General features: G+C 40.0%; 1 protein-coding gene across 1 annotated transcript in view; it reads left to right on the top strand.

The window, feature by feature from the left end:
- LOC124150785 (U1 small nuclear ribonucleoprotein 70 kDa-like) overlaps positions 1 to 16,906 on the top strand; it is a 118,342-nt gene that overhangs the window by 86,509 nt on the left and 14,927 nt on the right. The window contains exon 6 of the mRNA XM_046522858.2: positions 11,730 to 11,811. Within this exon, the coding sequence (XP_046378814.1) occupies positions 11,730 to 11,811 (82 nt within the window). The remainder of the gene's footprint in view (positions 1 to 11,729; positions 11,812 to 16,906) is intronic.

The raw sequence follows: 16,906 nt of genomic DNA, 5'->3' as shown, positions 1-16,906 counted from the left end.
CTAGACCCAGGCCACTGAGTGACTGCTGAGAGTAGTGAGACTCGCACCCCTGTTTTCTCCTTAATGTGCATATAGGTATTTCCTTACAAAATCAACATCTTCTCAGAGGGCAATTGCTATGTACACTGTGTTCTTGTTGTAGCTGTGTTGTCTCCATTGAGATAATAGATGGTAACTATATCCCTGTATGTTGTTTTCAGGAATTTATGCCACCTTCATAAGTGTCATAGTGGTGATTTTGCTAGAAACCTATCACAGTAAGACACATTTTCATGATGTTATCAACTTGTGATGACTTTCTGCTGTGTCAGTATCAAATTTGAAAGGACGATTTCTAATTTTGAGTTTGCATCAGAAATTGAAACTATTGATAAAATTTTGATGTCAATTTATCTCAAGAAATTATATGACTCAGAAAATGGACTCTTATGTCGTGATCAAAATATCAAATATGATCTGTTCGTGGGCAGTTTATGTGCAGATAATTGCTTTTGTGATGGCTACTTCTGGATACAGAAGGAAGGGTACTTATTGTCGAGTTTTATGGCAATGTGCTGTTTGTAGGTGAACAGTTGCAGTATTAAAGGAAAGGAAGCATGTCATTGATATGCGCTTAGTGTCATTAGCTGCTTGCCTAAAGATGCTTTTTGTAGTGACATCTCCGTAACTTTACGATTCTCAAAATATGTGTTGAAAACAAACAAAAAACAAAAGTGAAAGCGTTTGCCTCTGCGGTTGCTTCAGCTTGAGTTACCTGCACGGTAAAGCTGTTAACATTTTACACTGTTTTATCTGTGACCTCTCCAAATGTTGCAGCATGACACTTACAGTCTAGGTTTCAAACATGGCTGGTTTTTTTAATCATTCATTTCAGTCGAGAAACAGTTTCCCTTGTGTTACAACCATTGTCTTTGTTTACGAAGAGATATATCTAAGTGTACTTGGGTCCTAAGGTTCTGTCTGAGTTTCTTCCCCACCTCTCATTCTGCATACAAACATGGTATGTCTTTTTGCAACTCTTCAGGGTAATCCTGAAAGGACTGCCTGCACTTTTGCACTTAACTTTTATCGGTGGTGTTTGTAATTAAGTCGGGGTCAATTAGTGATAAGTGTAGAAACATCTCCGTGTCTTACCTTCTCATCCCCCCATACAAACAGCGCCCGGTTCGTGTGCATCACTGGTCCAGGTCCATTCTGTTGCGTACATCCCTGTCCTGGCTATGTTCACATCCTAGTATCTGTGTTCGTTAGTATCCAAGTAAACTCCCATTCTCTTTCATTGCGTACTCCATGGTCCTGATGGGGGCTGCACATAGTAACTACTATACCTTGGCTTTCTGCTCCGCATCAGCAGGTAGGCGATGCACGGCAGGTCTTAAATGGTTCACGGAGAAAGGTCGCCAAGTTTTTGGCGATGGTTCCGGGTTTGAAGTATAGTTTGTTTCTGGTGAATCCTTGACGAAGATGCCACAATGTTTACTCACAACAGCTTGTTCTATATAGCCAGGTCTGCTGACAGATGGGCAAATGTAAAGTAGGGCTTGTCTACAAGTCTAGCTAGCTAACACACTACATGTGCTGCAAGCCTACAGTGGGTGTACCTCACCTTCTCACGGTCACAACTCGTACTCCTGGCACCAACCTTCACAAGGCGATATTCACCACCGCGATCACACCTGCGATCTGTCACGCAATCACAGATCGAAGATCAAAGACTTCAATTGTGCTTGCAATTGTAGCAAGGTGATTTGTTTCATTTTCTAATTAGGACGATGTCAATCAAATCTGTCCCATACCATTCCTATGTTTGAGGACATTGCAGTGTCACCTGGTATCCAGTGATGGGATAGAGGCGAGCTTGTGACAGACCAGTTCTAAAAATACACACGCAATGTCCACATCTACAAATGTTATAATATCAGGTGTTGGTTTCTCTTCCAACATCAATGACTTTGTGGCATCTGATTTATTGTCAGGAATTTCAAAAATCAGATTCAATGAATTTCATACTTTTTTGTTTTGGCACCACTGAATCTTCTGATGATGACAAGCTGTTCGGAATGATCAACACAAAGTGCCTATGATCATCTCATTTCTTCCCTGAAGGATGCAATTGTTTCAGTGTTAGAAAAAATCTCTCTGTGAAATGCTTCACAATATTGCCAGCCTCACCAGTTCTGACCTTTGTCAATTTTACAAGAACAAAACGGCTCGACCTGGCAGGATCAACATTAGTCAGAATCCATACAACGGTAATATAGTGTGAACACTGAACGGAACAGAAAACTATTGTCAATAAGGTATCTTGGAGACTATGAGATATTGAACCAGTAGTCGTCAACAAACATTGAATAAAGTAGTTTTTCTGCTCAATACATGATTGATTTTCATGCTCCCAAACTGCCCTCTATTGTTACATGTTTGATTTATTATTTCTCATAAGTTAGATTATGATCTGGAAATTACAGTCCCTGGATATTTCATTATGTAGATTCTATTATTGCAGAAGAAAATTCTTTTTAACCATAAATAAATCCTGCAGTAAGCTTTCAGAATGTAATTGTTCAGTTTTCATGGAATTAAGCAAATTCAAAAATATTTAAAAGCCAGCCAGCCAGCCAGCAGTTGATAAAGTGAGTCTTTGAAGTCATGCCTGCTGTAATCAGAGGTCTAAAGTGAGGTTAAGTTGGCCCACATGGGATAGACAAATTGGATGAAAATGCTAATATGGTTGCATTAATGTTTGAAATTTTTTTACCAGTCACCCTAGTCTAGACATTGCTCCAGCCAATATCTCAGGGAGAACCATTCTCCTGCCCATCGAGACACTTGCTTGCTCCCTGGTGAGACAGATGCACAGACATGTATGCAAGGACAAACCGTCCACCATCATGAATTGCTCTGGTGCAACGCTGCGAGGAGATATACGAGATTCCTGGCAGGAATTATGAAGCTACATGTGGTCACCAGATCCTGTTAGTTCTTGTTGGATCAACTGCACTGTGGAGTGCCTCTGCACTTCCTACACATATATTCCTCTTGACCTGGTCAAAAACTTCTGGCACACTTTCAGGTTCTTTTTCCCTCAAAAATGTCACGTGAAATATCCTCCATCAACAGATACAAACCCAGTCCAGGACCGTTTGCACATATATATCCAGTGTTTGCAGAGCTATCCACACTCCTTGCCAGAAGTACCCATTGTAAACTCCGAAGTATGCATGAATTGGAGATCGTGCTCCTTTAGATTGTCATAATACCTACATCTGTTGCATGTGATCAATGTACCTGTTTCATACTCTGCCTTTCACCAATTATTCCCCATCCAAGTCTCTATGTAAACACTCCTTGATTGGGAAAAGGCTGCGTCCATTAGGTCTCGCAATCTAACTCGTTATTTCTTGTCAAAGACAACACTAGATTGAGAGGGAGACGTGGGTGAGTAGACAGAAGATGCGAAGGTTCCTGATTGTAACAAATGCAATTGATGGAAAGACATGATTGCTGTATCAGGACCATGTCTGTAGCATGTGTACGTACACCCAAAGCTGTGACACGGCTTTTGTGGTTATAATTTACACTTCCCGATAACCGTCAAGGTTTTATTAACAGGTGAGACTCGTAATGCAAACTGCGGTCAATTAATGTGAGCATGAAATGTTTGAAATCAATACAGATGCACTTTGTCAATGAAAAACCTTTTGAAATGACAGTGGTATGTATTAATTTCTCCACAATGTTAATAATCCTTTGTCAATGATATGAAAATTGCATCCGACATTCAAACGATAAATTATGGCTGTTATTAAGTTATTTTTTACAGCCTACTTTCCTGATAATAGTCTACACAAGTTAGATCTTTGAGAGAGGTCAGAAGCTTGTCAGCCAATGAGATGTGCATAACTTGTTGCTCAAACCAGCAGGCTTCCTTTCCAAGAACAGGCAAGGTGGTTGGTGTCCCACGTTTCTGAATTAAAGGCTTTCAGCTCTTCAATAGTGGGGGCCACGGGTGGCCCAGTCGTGGTAAATGTCTGAGACCTGCAACACTTCGGGCTTTTCTCCCACATTAAGCTGACACGCTGTGATATAACTGGAATACTGTTAAAAGCGGCGTTAAACACAACTCACTCACTCCCTCACTCACTCTTCTCCTGTGGCAACCAGTGGGGTAGCCAAGTGGATGAAGGTATTGCTTGGTTAGGCCTGGGTTCAATTCCCCATGTTGGTATAAAGAGTGAAGCCCGTTTCTGGTACTTACACTCTTCATCTAAGGACTACATTACTTTGTTGGGGAGGGATCTTTGAATGTCTTGGGACATTTTTAATTGTTGCTAATGTCCGTCATATTCAGGACAAGGTTGATGATCATAAAGTTCATTTGCTTCTTCACCCGTTGACTTGATGACGATTGGGCTCTTCCTGATAATTCAGAGCTTGATGTAAGGAACTTGATTTAATTTGCAACAGGTGCTTGTTCACAAGAAAACCTAGTCGCACCAGACAAAACCAGGTTGCACCCTCATCAAAATTGAAACATAGATGCACAAACTAGTCTAAGTATATTTAGTCTCAGATCTCTAATGACTGTCATGACTTTTGATACAGTTAGTACTTACTGTGAACAGAATGTATGAAGCATTGTCATCAATGGCAACTGTCATATGCACTTTCTTCAGTTTGTGGAATTCTAGAACTCTCAGTATGTTCTTTGTCACCAGCATTCCAGGTTATAGAAGAAACTGACACATTTGAACAACCCTTCCGCTACCACTGCCTACAACTGTCATGTGATTTATTATCAGCAGCAGAACAGCTTGTTGGGACGGCAAAAAAATGTCTTTAGTGACTTTGCTTCTTGCTTGTTCTGAATTTCATTCATAACATCCAAGAAATATGAAGCATCAACACTAACATGTGCCAGAAAACTAGGCTGGTCTGCTGCCAGTGTCACATAAATTAATGGTGTATTGCTGAACACATAATCTTGAAACACCCCCATGTGGATGACGTCAGGCATGGCAAATACACATCACCAGGATCAGTGATTTTTGTTTGTTTGTTGTTTAACATCGCGCTCAGGAGTATTCCAACTGTATGATGGCGGTCGGTAAATAATTGTGTCTGGACCAGACAATCCAGTGATTGACATGAGCATAGATCTACACAATTGGGATACGATGACGTGCATCAACCCTGTCTGACCACCCCAATGTCGTTTGTCGCCTCTAACGACATGCATGGATCAATTTGTGATGTAGTGTGGTAAATATAGCCTGGAGGTAGTGTGTATTCAAAGATCGATGTTGTATGGAAAAATAAGGGTAAGTCAGATACAAATTTGATTATTTTTTTTACATGCACTTAGTTCAAGTAAGTTACATGTTTCAATAATAGGTTGCACTGGAGCATGTTTTATATATAGCTACGTCAAGCCATGTAATTTATTTTTCATAGCTGACAGGATATATCATAAAATCTATTAGCCTTAATACATGAAGAATGCCTTTCATCTTTTTAATCTAAAAGTGGGGCAAATTATTTTTACTGAAAAATACCAATTTTGGTCAGTCGCGAACCATTACATGACTATTTTTACTGCATTCTGAAAAATTATCTGTTCTTAGTGAGTGTGCTAGGAGCACTAAAGCTCAGATTATTTCCCAAAGGTACGACATGAGCATGAATGAATGTTACAAGTTGGGCTGTGAGCAAGCATTCGTTCTCACAACTCACAGTATTTTTGCTCATTTAAAGGGATGTAGGTGATTTGGGAAGGGAGCAAGAAATGTATCAATCAGCGAGTATTTGTTCTGTAAACAGAAGTGATAGCAATGAAACACAGATGGGACCGACTGTCAGGAAACGTGTATTGTTTCTGCAGTAAACACAACACAAACAGTAACCCAAGCTTTGCCAAACAAATAATTGCGATGATATACATGCGCTGACCCCTTAGACATGCTGCCCTTGCCCAGACAGGCATTTATAGGGGAATTCTTATGGCTTCTACAGGGGAGTTCCCTTGTTTCTTCAAGGGTGGCACTGATGTAATCATTCAGGTGTAACTTCCACGGAATTTTGTGATGGTGCATATCGTATGTTTAAGTCATTATTCTTTATGTTGTTGAAAGATTTGTCTGCTGGCTGAACCTGGGGTACTGTTGGAAGATGGTGAGCCTGGTTGATACTTAACAGAGAGTTGTTGGGATGGAGAATCAGTGCTGGATGCTGAATGAGTTCTGGAATTCAGTGTGAAAGTGGGATTCTGAGTGATGGGATTCTGTATGGGATGGGATGGGATGGGATGGGATGAGATGGGATGGGATGGGATGAGATGAGATGGGATGGGATGAGATGAGATGGGATGGGATGAGATCAGATCAGATCAGATCAGTGTCGTCCATTTCTGGATTTTGTTCTCTTTTTTTTTTTATTCATGAAATGTGGATCAGTGTTTGGGATTCTTCCAAGGGATGAATTCTTTTGAGGAATGGGATTCAGTCTTAGATTTCTGAAAAGGTTTGGGAGAGGTCTTGGATGGGATTTTTATGAGTGATGTGGTTCAGTTTTAGATGGGATTCAATGTTGTTTGGAATGTTTCAAGGGATTTAATTCTGTTGATTTTGACGAGGAATGTCATAATCTTGGGTGAGATTTTAGGTGCAGATGTGGTTCAGTGATGTTTAGTCCATGAAGGGATTCTGTCTAAATGTAATTAAGACATGATCTGGCACTTTAGGCTGGGATCTGAGATGTGAATATCAGCCTTGGAGGGTACTTCAGTGATAATCTTTGTCTAATGTTGTCATGGCAAGTGTATTCTACAAAGGAAAATGATTGACTTTTGCACAGCAGAATATCACAAGTCACCAGCAGTTTCTTTTCGCCAACGTTGATGCCAAGCAAATGAATGGCTGCATATCATCAAGCCCGATTAATAAGCAGGTTGAGATTCTGAACTTTCCATTGATGCCAAGCTGCATATTTCCGCGTCTCGGATGTAATATAGACACTACTATCTACTGATGGAAATTGCACGTACAGGCAGTGTGTGTGTCCCTGCAACGGTGATTAAGACTTCAGCCAGCTACTTAAACAGAACCCTTTGTAGCTAACAACACACATCACACAGCTGGAAACTGGACTAGATTGTGTCATTCACTGTAAATACAGTTTAATCAATACACAACCGTGATATATTTCAATACTAACGATATTAACACAAAGTCGCATTTTAAGTGCAAAGGCAGAACGTAATATTGCCGGTACTATTCAGCCAACCATTGAGACTTGGTTTTTCAATTTGTTCTCCAAAGTATTATTAATGATTGAAAATTGATGTGTAGTATCATTAGAGGGTGATACAGGGACAAAGTGAGTGATGATAGGAATAACAGAGGGAGAACGGGTGCATCGAGAAAAAGATGATGGCGGGTAAATGGAGAAGTAACCCCCACGAGAGCCTGGCAGTCGCGCCACAGTGATCAATTGTAATGTAAGCATACAATTACCCTATAATTGACATGTACAATTAATTGTATTCATGAAACGTGTTTTGGCCGAGGTGGCATTTTGATGAAGATCATTGGATGTAATTTGCCCACTCAACTCAACATGTCTGGCTAGGTTCAGAGATTTTGCACCAGGCATGAGGATGAATCTATTGGAAGTGAGGATGCAGAGTTGCCGGTCGACACACGATGTTCTGTAGACAGTAAAGCTCTAGAAAGGTCTGTGAAGGAGGACAAGTTTTAAAAAGAATTCTAACCTTCCTGAAATAGATTAGCTGCCACAGACAGACGCTGCCATTTATTTCCTAAGTAGGGAGGTTATTACACCAACCTACATGTCCATCTGGAGGAAAAATATTCAAGTCACTTCACACGGAACCGATCATGAAGATTGGGTCCATTTTGTTTAATTCTGATCACAAATCGTTATTTGTTCTGTTGCAAATGTTTTTACAAAACTTGCAGCTTGAATAAGCAATATATAAGAAATGTGATCTAAATTACAAATTATGGTTTATTTGGACTTTTTGCAAAATTGAAGAAAAAAACATTGACAAAGCTAACGATCAGAGTTATAAGATGGTTTTGATGGATTCATATGGAGCAAGAGAAAGGCTTCCCTTGAGTCAAGTAATAATGCTGAGTGAAGCGGAATGAATTAACTAGTTGGGTTGGTACGGGAGACGTCATGGTACAACCGATACTGTTAGGCCCCGAAACAAAGATATAAAATGTCCTGCTTGATTGAGTTGAATTGTGCAACGAACCAGCAGTAGCACATGCAAGATTTGTATTTTATTGATAGTTATTCCATTTTGGTCCCAAACAGGAAATTTTGCGTGCTATTATTGGCCACCGGGGGACCGACATGCCATTATCACAGACTTATTGTTTGGGGCATGATTGACAGCTTGGGCGCGACTGAAATAGGTTAGGTGAAATCTGCGCACATTACGTCATTCATGGCCTTCACGACACTGTCTCTCGAAGCTGCCTGTTGCCCAGACAGCCTCAGAGAACCCCGACCAGTTGCACTGTTATGCCATTTAGTAATCTGATGATAAAGCAATAAACTAAAGAATTGAAGCCCTCAATAAGAACAGGGTTGCTTTTCATTGAAGTGGTTGTGAAGAAGTGTTGTTAGGATGATTTGGATTTGATAAGATTCCTCATTCCTGGACCAAATGTTTGGGTAGGATTGTATTGTTAGGTGATTAGGCTGAATTTATTGTTGTACTTATTATTAATGTTGGATAGAGCAGTATAGTGTTCACTTTTCTGAACTTTGTAATTGGAAGAAATGCAATATCCAGGATTTTATTAGTATTTCCTTTATGCTGTATATCAGTCAGAGAAAGACATCTTGATTTCAATAAAACTGATTGTATAAACTATCCATTATCAGCAATTGCATTCTCCATGAGCACCTTCCCCAAACTTTTTGTCCTAACAGCCTGCTTTTTCTAGTTTTAAAACTGTTCCAAGACATCTTGAAGCATGGATGTATTTGAAGCATTTGCTCTAATGGTACCTTCTGCTGTTTAAAATTTTTCAATTTCAATATTTTTTGTGTTTCTATGGCAACGTTTTGATGGAGAGTGGTGTTGGTTTCCAGGGCAAATCTACAGTGTCATCTTTAGTGTTTGAATTTGGCTTGAGATTCCTTGTCATTACCCCCAGTGGTTCCTAGATTCAAATACTTTAACTCTTTCAAAACAGTCAACCAGTCTCATGCATATATTTTGGCATTAAACATTGTTTCTGAGCCGAGGTGTCATTTGGCTTACATTACACATGATCACTTGAAAAGATGTAACTTTGATGTAAGTTTGACAACTTTTAGATATATTTTTGTTGATTTTGTTTATAATGTATTTAAAGATTTGCTTGAAACGTCTTTATTTTGCTCTTTGACATGTTTGATATGGACCCGTTGTCAAAACGTGTCCAAGAAAGAAAAAAGGAATTCCAATAACATTGCGGGAAATAGTGAATAAATTTTGATCTCTCGATAAAATATGATGAATTGAAATGAAATACATATTTTAGACATTGTGAAAAGTGATAGTTTTAATAAATGAATGATATGACAGGTAGGTTAATAAAATTATACATTATTTTGACATGGCTACGGTCTGGCCTGTGTACCGGCCTGTGTTGTTGAAAGAGGTAAGAAAAAACCTCAAGGTCCAGGACTTCCCTTAATTTTTCAAATCCTCCACTTGGTGCTTGTATTTATCAAGCAAAGTAAACCCTTGTGCTATAATTTCATTGCATACTTTGCAAAATTTGTTACCGTATTCGACGTAATAAGCGCTCAGGGCGCTCTCAAAATTAGAAATAGGGGGCTCTTACTAGAATATTATTTTAGTGGAAAAAACTGAGTTGAAAGATAAATATCGTTATTTATGCTATTTATTAATGTACGACAGATATATTTTTCCATAATTCAATTACCCATAATTAAGGGTGCATATAACACCTGAGTGCTTATTATACGCGAATAAATAAGTCTAGTGTACATTGATCAATTGGAAGGTGTGCTAATTGGGATTGTTCACTAGTCAATATCTTAGCAAATGTCACCAAGGGCGCTTATTACGTCAAATACGGTAACTGGAAATAGTGTTTCAAGAGCAGATCGTTGAGACTATTGTATTCAAACTCATAACAAGTAATGCCATTACCTATTACGAAATTTTGCCCTTTTGATCATTTCTTTTCCCTCCCAATATACCAAATGATTTCTGAAGAGGGTTCATGTTTTAAAAATTGTGCATTGGCAATGTATCTCATCGAGATGTCACTTCACACAGCAAGCCGTTCCTCTTTGCCGTGGTCAATGCAGGTCATTTGCAGTGGTTTCCTGTCAATGGAAGCGGATGTTGTTTTCATCCCCTGACATGTCGTCCTCTACCCACAGTAGTGCAGTGACATGGCCTCGTCTGTCTTTGCCTTCACTACGGATTTATCAGACTGGATTAATCGAGATTCAGAGGAGACATGATTCCTCACGACATACTCATAATATCATTTGTCAAGCGTGAGACTTTACCAATTTATTCTTTCCTGCATTGGCCAGAGGACATTTCGCATACAACAAAAATAAGCTGGATAAGTTATTTCTTTGTCTTTGTTGAAATTAGCTTGTCCACCCACTGAACTGCAAGCTTCTTTGACTAATGTGAGGCTTTTCTTTAGGAAATGAGTTCCAAAATGCAAAATGGACCAAAGAGTTAATAACATGTCTTATTTCACATGTAGACAGGCAATTTAAGCTGATATTTTTTCTCCCAATTTTTATGTCATTTAGTGAGTCAATGTTGTAAAAAAGGCTTGCATTATCACAGGCAAAATACTGCTGACTTGTGTAAAATTATATCCACTTGCCCTCACTCACTCACTCACTCACTCGAGCGGTCGGGTAGCCTAGTGGTTAAAGCGTTCGCTCGTCACGCCGAAGACTCTGGGTTCGATTCCCGACATGGGTACAATGTGTGAAGCCCATTTCTGGTGTCCCCGCTGTGATATTGCTGGAATATTGCTAAAAGCGGCGTAAAACCATGCTCGCTCGCTCACTCACTCACTCACTCACTCACTCACTCACTCACTCACTCACTCACTCACTCACTCACTCACTCACTCACTCACTCACTCACTCACTCACTCACTCACTCACTCACTCACGCTTAGGGAAAGAAATTAACCAAGAAAGTCTGAGCCTGAAGAGTAATAACATATAGCAATAGCCCTCAAACTGTTTGAGCTTGTCGTAACAGGCGACTAACAGCTTCAGGTGGTCAGGCTCACTGACTCGGTCGATGCATGTCATCGATCCCAATTGCGTGGATCGATGCTCATGATATCAATCACTGGATTGTCTGGTCCAGACTCGATTATTTACAGACCACCGTCATATAGCTGGAATATTGCTGAGAGCAGCATTAACCAACCAACCAACCAAACTGTTTGAATTTCTACCAGCAGTCAGGATGCCTTTAACATGAGTGAAACTAGTCCAGGGCTCCAGGCTAGTGCTAATTTCTATCCCTGCACATGCCCACACATGCATACCTAAACAGGCAGTAGATGCTTCACAAGGCCTCTGTTGTGGCTGTTACAGATGATAGTAGTGTCATTCTCTACATGGTTTATTAACATCATAAGCCTTTGATTCAATTTATCTCTCCTCCTAATGTGATAAATCTCATGTTCCAGATTACATTGATCCATGACCGGAGCGGTGGAAAACCACGAGGATATGCTTTCATCGAGTATGAACATGAACGAGACATGCATTGTGAGTATGACTGCAGCTATTTTCCATTTTCCCTTTGGGAGGCACCATTAATACTTCAGATTCCCTTACATATAGGATTCCATCCATTTGTCAGTCTGTCAGTCTATCAGTCTAAGTAGAGATGGATTAATGTGGATTATATCCCAGGAGAGTATTTCAAGGGAAGATAACTCTGAGTTGCCACACAAATTTACAGTTATTTTTTAAATAAACAAATCTGTCATTGACACTCTCATTGTTTCAACTTCTACCATAAAGGTCAATGGGCAATCCAGAAAGTGATTTTGATCTTTTTTTAGTCGTGCTGATCAGTGTCGGGATAAAGGTCTTGTCTTCTCCCTGCTATGACTAAACAATATCTCTCTCTCTCTCTCTCTCTCACTCTCACACACACACACACACACACACACACACACACACACACACACACACACACACACACACACACACAATAATCTTCAACACGATGTTTAACCTAACCTTGCCGATACTTCACACTGTACTACTTTCAGGACCCGTGTATATCCGGGTTAGAAAAGGTCTTTAGCAACTCGTGCTTGTCACAAGAGGCCACTAACAGGCGTTATACAATAAACAAAGCTTCTTTCAGCTGGACAGATAAAGTCCACATAGCTGGAATATTGCTGACAAACAAACAAATCAGTGAGGATCAACTGTTGCAATGTGTGATCTGGTTGATTATGTCATTGTACCCAACAGCGTAGATCGTTTGTCATGTCATCAACCACTGGTTTTCCTGGCCCAGATTTAACAGATTCGATGTCGCAGGCAGAAGTAATATAGCTTGGATATTGCTGAATGCAGCTGCATAAACCAAACTCCATTCATTGACTATTCCATGCTTGGAGTCGGCTGATCTCATGAATGGCTCCTTGTTGATCAGACTGCTGGGCCGCCCATGTTGGTCTCTGGCCTTGTAAAATTGTAAATCAATTAGAGGGTTAGCTCCATGACAGTGCTGTGGAGTTATTGCCCCTTGTCCTATTCTGATGCATTTACATCAAACTCCAGCCCCCCATACACCTATCGACAATACCACACAGAATTTCCTATCATTTCTCATCAGACACGGAAATGTTTCACGTGAAGTAATAGGGTTTGCAAACAATTCGGATCCTAAGTATAATTCTCCTTATTTACGAGAATAAAATGATTGGAGCATCCTGTGTCTGGATGCGGCTCTTGATTACACAAAATCACTTCTTCATAGAAATTGTTTCCGGTTAGTCGAATACTACAAAGCAAGGTTGTTTTGTATGTTTAAAAAGAAATTATTTCCTAGTAGGTAGTTCTGTCACAAATAAGACTACAAAGAGGAGACATTTTTATATTATGAAACGGATAAATACAGTCAGCAACTTTTTTCCATCAAAGAGAAAAATAAATTGTATCACATTGAGAAAAAATGTAAAAAGTTTTTAGTTTTTATGTTATAATTTCAGAATAAAAATAGAAATTTGAAATTTTCCTGTTCCTAAATGGGAAATGGTTTGTATATCAAAATTTGCAAACAGATATGAAATGCGAGTTTTTTTGACATTTCTAATGGAAGGTTTAAGTTATAAGAAAGTGCTATTTCCGGTACAGGACCACCTGCTTGTTTCAACAAATTATGCAACAGATCATCTTGACAGATGCCAGACACAGAAATAGAGTAGTGGAAATCAATAACGCTCGATCACGGCCCATGTGTTGCCTCGATCAATGACAATGATCGTTAGAACTACCATAGTCGTCATATTAGTCGCCCAGGGTTCATGAAAAATGTGCAAGGGTGACTGCTCCTGAAGAGATGTCCGTTTGCTATAAAACAACATATGCTACAGACGGGAAGGAGATCTATTGCTTCAGGACAATTTTATTTTGTTTTCAAAACATGTGCAGAATTGTTATTGGAACAGGTGCTTTATATGTTGAATACAGTATTCTGCTTATAGAAGGTTAGGGAAACAGGTTTCATCAAGGTGCAAGTCTTGGTAAGCAGTGATGTATTTATACAGGCAAGGATCGGAGGCAGCAGTTGGAAGTGCTTCTTAGACCTCCCCCAATTTGCTTAATTAATATCCTGTAGTTTTAACAACCAGGCAGTTACTTTCCGATTTAGCCAGTTTTGATGGATTAAACTTGTCAGCCTTTATGCTGCGGTAAATAAGGATGGGATATCAGGTTTTCCCCATTGCCATTGATGTAAGGGGAATTTTATCACAGGAATAGAAGTTGAGGTTGTTGGACAACATTTTATTTTCACGTAGGTTTGGTTGAATCAAACATTTATTGCCAGTCCGGGTTGTCCATTATAATCCAAATCAAGGGCTGTGCTTTAAAGATGAAACGTAAACCCTTCATCATCAACCTGAACTTGAAGCATTTACATTACAGTCTCTATGAAGTGGTAGAAAACAGCTTTAAAGACAGAGCAAGCTTAAGGCTAACAGAAACTTGATCATGTTTTGTGTGGAGTATTGCTCCAGCTAAAGAAATGCCACTATGATGTGTTGAAAAACATAATGAGTGAGCGAGCAAGCGAGCCCCACAGCCACACTCCATGTGATGGCATGTTCCGTGCAATATAGCATCAGTTAGGGGCGTTGGATGTAGCTAGGTTTGGCCTGCTACCTTGTTTCAGTGGGACGACAGGAGGTTCTGCCCACTCGTCACACAATGCAAAAGCTGAGGCAGATTTTTTAATCCAGCTGAATGATATGGCTACATTATCATTAAAGTGTATGGATGTTTCAGTTACCGATGCTGTGAAGTCAATTACGGTTGATATATTGCTTGAGGGATTTCTGCATTACTGCTTTTGTTCTACCGGATGAACTATATCAGCTATTGCAATGATATTTTTGGCGCAATATAATTACTGATGCAATTCGTTTATTTCTGTCGCTTGACAAACTCGTACTAGAAAAAGGGTATTGCACCTGCCTGTTAAACATCGGGAAGAATTTGAAGATGTCAAAACTATACCGGAATTTCATACATCATAATCTGTTGTCTGTCATTTTTTTGTTTCTTGAAATATTAAGTGTAAAATGTCCAGTTGACATGCAACAGGCTGAAAAAATGTTGTGAAGGAAAATAAATAAGTGTAACAAAAATTGAAAATTGAAAATAGTATTATCACATTGTTTGGAAGAACATTACCCCCAAATTGAATGACAGAATGTGGAGCTCTGTGTATTTCTGAACAGATTTCAGAGCTGATAATATTAATGAAGTTTTCTTAATTAAGGTATTGTATTATTCAATGCAATTTCAGCCAAGTATCATCAATCCGCCATCTCTACATTGTATGGTATAGACACTGAGTCTGGTTCCCTCTGGCATCATAATACCCTTCTTCCAGAAAACTGATTCTTGCTTGATGCAACATAGAATTAACGCCTGTTATCCCATATAGAACTAAGAACCCAGGGACTCATGGGAAAAGGCTGGGGTAATCACGTTTCAGATATTGTCTATTATGTTGAGTACCAATTATTGGTTCTTCGATAAAGATGGAATTTGTCAGGTTCGTCTGTCTGGCCCATTGCCAGACTTTAGCTGAGAATCAACTCGGTTACAAAAAGTGTGCCTTCGTAATTGATATTGTGCACCATGCTGGATTATTCTTTCAATGTGGTGGCCAGATCGGGAGTTTGGTGCTCTGGTGGGTGTCATCCAATGATGCACTTAAGTTTTTTGTCCCCTTGTATAAGGGTCCTATCTGCACCATGGTTCTGTTATGGCCCTGTCTTGCACCAAGGGTCTGTTTGGGTCCTGTCTTGCACAAAGGTTCTGTTTGGGTCCTGTCTTGCACCAAGGTTCTGTTTGGGTCCTGTCTTGCACCAAGGTTCTGTTATGGCCCTGTCTTGCACCAAGGTTCTGTTGGGTTCCTGTCATGCACCAAGGTTCTGTTTGGGTCCTGTCTTGCACCAAGGTTCTGTTATGGCCCTGTCTTGCACCAAGGTTCTGTTGGGTTCCTGTCATGCACCAAGGTTCTGTTTGGGTCCTGTCTTGCACCAAGGTTCTGTTATGGCCCTGTCTTGCACCAAGGTTCTGTTGCGTTCCTGTCATGCACCAAGGTTCTGTTTGGGTCCTGTCTTGCACCAAGGTTCTGTTATGGCCCTGTCTTGCACCAAGGTTCTGTTATGGCCCTGTCTTGCACCAAGGTTCTGTTATGGCCCTGTCTTGCACCAAGGTTCTGTTTGGTCCTGTCCTACACCAAGGTTTTGTGTAAGGGTCCTGTCATTTGTTATATAATGACTGTTGTATGTCTTTTTCAGCTTAGATTTAAATAGTTGTTGGATTTGCCATTGATTTATATCTTAATTCTTATGTAACCTTAAGCTTTAAGCACATTAGTACTGTCGATGGAAATGTTAAATTCTTGTTACATTGTTTATTGGAGGTAGTTGATTTAACGTGTGAAACAAGTCAACCCAAAGCCTGCATTCTGCACGACATATATATCCTGAGTGAGTGAGTGAGTGAGCAATAATCACCCACTCACTCACTATCAGCTATTTGTAACTCGTGCACATTCCAAACAGCTCCTTGCACAGTTCTGGAGATGCAACAGGTTTACAGGCACAGGCAAATATGCCACAGCTCCTTTGTGGATAGAATACGATACAAAAGAAGCAGAATGCTAATGTTTTCAAAATAATTATAGCATGAAATTGGCATTCTGGGATGGCTTTAGACCTCAATGACTTCAGATAGGGCAGTCCTCCCTAGTGCCTTTCAGCTTGAAATGTGGGTGTCGTTACAGCAAAGCTCTCATCACCTTGGCTGAATGAATGCTTTCTGCAGAGGGAAATGACATAATTTGTCGACCTATCTCTACACAACAGGCTGTGACGGAATATCCAATGTGCGCGCCAGTGACTGGAATTAGTAATACCCCAGTGTCTCCCCAGTAGCAGTAGCAGCAGCACTCGATGGCAGCGATCCTGCATCCCAGCATGTAAAGCTGATGCCAGCATCCTCCGTTAACTCTTTGCACAAGCAACAGGCTGCAGATAAAGGGGAGGGGGGGTTTTATGATCAAAATGTGAATATAACACTTAAAATGAGTCTGATGTGAATT

This window comes from Haliotis rufescens, unplaced genomic scaffold, assembly GCF_023055435.1.
Source record: "Haliotis rufescens isolate VD_foot unplaced genomic scaffold, xgHalRufe1.0.p SCAF_6, whole genome shotgun sequence".
Lineage (NCBI taxonomy): Eukaryota > Metazoa > Mollusca > Gastropoda > Lepetellida > Haliotidae > Haliotis > Haliotis rufescens.
This window is presented reverse-complemented; position numbering and strand designations above follow the sequence as displayed.